The 5003-nt window shown below is 37.4% G+C and overlaps 1 protein-coding gene across 1 annotated transcript in view; it reads left to right on the forward strand.

Annotated features, from left to right (window-relative positions):
• The window catches only part of LOC111371990 (putative transcription elongation factor SPT5 homolog 1), a 7479-nt gene extending 2811 nt beyond the window's left edge, over positions 1–4668 (forward strand). Inside the window, exons 5-19 of the mRNA XM_022994131.1 lie at positions 7–48; positions 137–234; positions 330–378; positions 454–606; positions 715–855; positions 938–1031; positions 1288–1446; positions 1539–1587; positions 1668–1762; positions 1946–2024; positions 2383–2437; positions 2532–2649; positions 2738–2881; positions 3003–3103; positions 3985–4668. Of these exons, the coding sequence (XP_022849899.1) occupies positions 7–48; positions 137–234; positions 330–378; positions 454–606; positions 715–855; positions 938–1031; positions 1288–1446; positions 1539–1587; positions 1668–1762; positions 1946–2024; positions 2383–2437; positions 2532–2649; positions 2738–2881; positions 3003–3103; positions 3985–4230 (1623 nt within the window). The 3' untranslated portion in view covers positions 4231–4668. The remainder of the gene's footprint in view (positions 1–6; positions 49–136; positions 235–329; positions 379–453; positions 607–714; positions 856–937; positions 1032–1287; positions 1447–1538; positions 1588–1667; positions 1763–1945; positions 2025–2382; positions 2438–2531; positions 2650–2737; positions 2882–3002; positions 3104–3984) is intronic.
• The last annotated feature ends 335 nt before the right edge of the window (positions 4669–5003 follow it).

Consider the following 5003-nt stretch of genomic DNA (forward strand, 5'->3'; position numbering starts at 1 on the left):
GTTGAGGGGCATGTTGTAAATATAGTGTCAGACACTACCAAGGATCTTGTATACCCTCCAGTCTTTTTCAAGTTTACATCATGCATGTGATCTATAAGTTGATTTAATAATTAGTTTCTGTTTCTAACAAATTCAGCTCCGTGTATTTGCGGACAATGTCGTGGAAAGCTCTGAGGTAACATCCGGTATCACACGAATTGGAGATTACGAGCTTCATGACCTTGTTTTGATGGAGTAAGATTTTTCTTCGTTTAGGCATTTATCATCGTCATAATCATTATTGTCTATAATATTTACTGAGATTAGCTGTCATCAAATTTTTTGTGCAGTGATAATAGTTTTGGTGTGATTATACGTGTTGATAGCGAAGCTTTTCAGGTGAGCTGCTCGAATTATAAGTCTAAAGTGATTGCGCCAAATTATTGTGCTGAATATGGTTCCATCTTTCACTAGGTCCTTAAGGGGGTCCCAGAGAGGTCAGATGTCGCACTTGTGAGGTTAAGGGAGATCAAATACAAGATTGACAAGAAACTTTTTGCAAAAGATAGGTACAAGAACACACTATCAGTGAAAGACGCAGTGAAAATTTTGGATGGTCCATGCAGGGTCTGGTCTCAACTCTTATCATTCATGTTCTACTCTTGGATTGGGTATCAATTTTCTGACATAATTGATCTATTTGTGGACCTCATTCCTAATTTTGTCACACTGTAGGGTAAACAAGGTCCTGTTGAGCATATCTACAAAGGAATTTTGTTTATTTATGATCGACATCACCTTGAACATGCTGGCTTCATTTGTGCTAAATCTGAATCTTGTATGATGGTTGGTGCACGTGCAAATGGAGATAGGAATGTAAAGAATCTTAGCACTTGACTGTTTTCAGTTGTTACCAGATTAGGTTTATATACTTAGTGATGTTTATCCAAATGTGTAGGGTAACTCATTCCCATCAAGATTTAACCATCTCAGAACCCCGCCTCCTGCTCCCCAATCTCCAATGAGAACACCTAGAGGCGGTCCTATTAATTGTAAGTTGCAAATGTTAAAGGCTTCATCATACTTTGGGTCTCACTCTTGGCCTTCTCTGTGTGCGCTGCCCAACTTGAAACATTCTTGTGTACTGATGTGACGTGGTTACATATTTTTGCCCTTTAGTGCTACTTAAGTTCTGCCATCATCATCTTTTTCTTCCTTAGTGCTATCTTTTTCATGTCCTCAGGGGGAGTTTTTGGCTTTTTTATTTTGTCATGAGTTCTCTCTTGTAACTGTTATTGCATTTGATAGCGGGTGGAAGACATGGTGGTGGACGAGGGCATGATGCTTTAGTGGGGACTTCAATAAAAATTCGTCTCGGCCATTACAAGGGATGCAAGGGCCGTGTTGTAGATGTTAAAGGTTCCTCTGTTCGGGTTGAATTGGAGTCGCAGATGAAGGTTGTTACAGGCAAGTTTCCTCTGTTCTGACAACTTATATCTCGTTTTTATTTTTATTTTTTGTTAGCCAACTAATATTGTGAACATGGTCTTTTTGTGCAGTTGACCGTAGCTATGTTTCTGACAAGGTGAACGTCTCCACGCCATTTAGGTAAGTAGATGTTTTTTCAGTTTTTTTATTATTTTTATTTTTTTTGGCTTAAACTTTCTTACATTGGTCAATTGTTCCAGAGAAACATCCAGATATGGTATGGGAAGTGAGACGCCCATGCATCCTTCTCGAACTCCACTACATCCATATATGACTCCCATGAGAGATCCTGGAGGTATGCATTATTTGGTCCAGCTTATCTAAAATCTTCTTGGTTGTTGATCGCAATAGTTCTAATTCGTTCTTTTTTTGTTTTTTTTTTATTTTTATTTTTTGTTTTGTTTTGTTTTGTTTTTTTTTTTTTTTTTTTTTTTTTTTTTTTTTTTTTTTTTTTTTTTTTTTTTTTTTTTCCTGGTAGCTACTCCTATTCATGATGGTATGAGGACGCCTATGCGTGACTGGGCATGGAATCCATATACACCTATGAGTCCACCAAGGTATGTTGTCTTACGAATCGAAGTTGATGTTTTGCGCTCTCTATTTCAATTTCTTATTTTTTTTCAATATAGAAATCACGTTTAGGATAAGTGTACTGCAAAATATTTCTTAAGAATCATTAATTTCATGTGTTCATTTTTAATTCTTTCTCAATACGATAAAAAAACTAAGAGCTTACAGCAACACGGCATGTATGTACAGATTTTTGTATCTTCTGTGGCGTGTTTGAGCTGTAAAAGAATATGCTGATTACCTTTTCATGATGTTATTATCTCTGTTGTAACGATTAGGGTCCAGTAATTTGAAGTTTCCATGTTACTGATGTAAGGTTAAATAACTGCTATGAAAAAATTCCAGGAACAATTGGGAAGATGCAAATCCTGCTTCTTGGGGAACTAGTCCGCAGTATCAGGTTGGTAAAAGTTTCTCGACTTTAGACCTAACATAAGTTGGCCAGTGAATATACACACCAAGTGACATTACATTAATCTCTTAACCATTTTCAGCCAGGAAGTCCTCCTTCACGAACGTATGAAGCACCTACTCCCGGTTCTGGTTGGACTAGCACTCCTGGTGGCAATTATAATGAAGCGGGCACTCCAAGGAATAATACTTCGGGATATGGTATTTACTTCTTTACAATTTTTCTGGAAGTTGTATCTGCCAAATAGTTTCTCTCCCATCTCATGATAACCTCATTTCTTTCTTGCAGCAAATGCTCCAAGCCCATACTTGCCTTCTACTCCTGGTGGACAGCCTCCAATGACTCCAAGCTCAGCTTATTTACCTGGTACACCTGGAGGGCAACCGATGACTCCGGGGGGTGGCGGCCTGGATATGATGTCACCTGTCGTAGGTCTGTCCTACCTTTTTGAGATTATTGCCACTTTTTCATCTATGTGCACTACATGTCATTAAAAATGTTTGTTTTGCAAGTTTATGGTGTAGAAGAATTCATGATGCATGCTACCGTGCAGGTGCTGACAGTGAAGGACCTTGGTTCTTGCCGGAAATTTTGGTCAATGTTCATAGGCCTGGTGAAGACAATGCTTTGGGAGTTATCCGAGAAGTTCTTCCGGTATATATATACTTTTGACATCTGCCTTGCAATATTGTGTTTTTCTTTTGCTAGCTGTACATTTTCCTTTAGAAAAGTTGTTATATGTTTGAGAGCATTTCACCAACTTCCCCAGAATAGTGGCAAAAGCTCGTCAAATATTGACTTGTATGTAGTCATTGAAATCAATCAGGAGCTGTCCTGTGAAAATGAATGGATGTTGATCATCCATATATTGAAATAAATGATGATATTAGACAAACTTTTGTAGTAGTTTGGATTGAGAGCAAGAGCTGCATGCTGATTTCTGCTTCCCATACGGCCATACCCATATGTCTAGATCATGGTCTCTACAAAATGAAGGATGTTCAGTTATGAGGTCCAAGCAGTTCTTTCTGGTTTTTCTGAGTAGGAATATCTTGGCTAACTGTGGATTCTGGAAGTTGTCCGGGAAGTTGGGCTAGAACTGCGGTTTTGGTCCTGAATGATATAGTAGTGGGTTTAACTATGAGTTCTTTTTCCTTTTTCTCAAACGAAAAAAACAAGCCTTAAAATCTTAGATGATGAAAATGTTTTCTTGACCAATTGAAATCAATATTAACTGGTATGGCCTGAAATTAAGTGCTTGGTGCCTTTCTTTTATGATTTTGTGATCCATGCTTTTTCTTTGTACATAGTGAAAACCAAATGGTTATTGTTCTTGGAAACAGTATCAGTTGAGGAGTCCCAGTCTGTGAATACCATTAAAATTTATGTGATCTTTTTAATGTGAACTTTTATTTAGTTTGTATTGCTGTATAAACCAAACAGCCTGTTTAAATCAAAACAGTTAAATGATTATTGACAATCTTGGAGATGGTTGATGTCAATTTGCTGATGGCATTACGTTTTTGGTTTATTAGGATGGTTCCTGTAGGGTTGCTCTAGGTTCCAGTGGGAATGGTGAGACAGTCACCGTCCTTCCCAGTGAACTCGAGGTGGTTGTGCCAAGGAAGTCGGACAAAATTAAGATCATGGGTGGTGCACAGCGTGGGGCCACCGGGAAGCTTATTGGCATCGATGGTACTGATGGCATTGTTAAAGTTGATGATACTCTGGACGTGAAAATTCTAGACATGGTTATATTGGCCAAGCTTGCTCAAACCTGATGATGAGCCATTTATACACACCCGAGTTAATGCCATCGACTGATGCCAATGCATTTATGTTATTTCCTAGTCGCGACTTATGGGTATACTATTGATATGTCAAGCTAAAACATGGTCATCACTTTCGTGCTGCTCTCAACATGCTGCTTAAGAAGACTGTTAAGGTGTGGTGTTGAGGAAAGGAAAAAAAGGGTAAATGGCTTTTTCCTTCTGATATATCGGATGTGAAAGAGGATAGAAATGGCAAGGCTCGCCTTTCCCCTTAGAAGTGGTCATTTAATTTTTCAGCTCTCTTTTATGCTTTGAAAATGTAAATTTTTTTACCATTGGAAATGAACGACCTTTAACAAAACTGACGATACTGAAGCACTTTTAGCATTTGGATTTTTTCCTATATATAATGACCATTCTTTTCTCTGAGATATAATTAGAGCTTCATATCAAGTGCGAAATGTTTCTTGTTTCTTCCGAAGGGAATAGAAAAATGTGATATGATTGCGTTGGACTGGCTTGCAGGAATTTGCCGTTTTCTTTTTGTGCTTATTGAACCTATGTTCGAGCTTCATTTTTGGAGAAAATATATTTTGAAATAGTATTTTGAAATAGTGATTTGTTGAAGAATGTGGTTTAATAATAAAAATAAATTTTGAGTTTACATGTAAAATTATTTAATGTGAAAATATATAGTAGAAAATGAATTTTAAAAAATGGGTTTTTTAAAAAATGGAGCCCAGTTAGGAGTCAAATATAATAGCGGAAATTTTACTTGGATT

This window comes from Olea europaea, chromosome 23, assembly GCF_002742605.1.
Source record: "Olea europaea var. sylvestris chromosome 23, O_europaea_v1, whole genome shotgun sequence".
Taxonomy (NCBI): Eukaryota; Viridiplantae; Streptophyta; class Magnoliopsida; order Lamiales; family Oleaceae; genus Olea; species Olea europaea.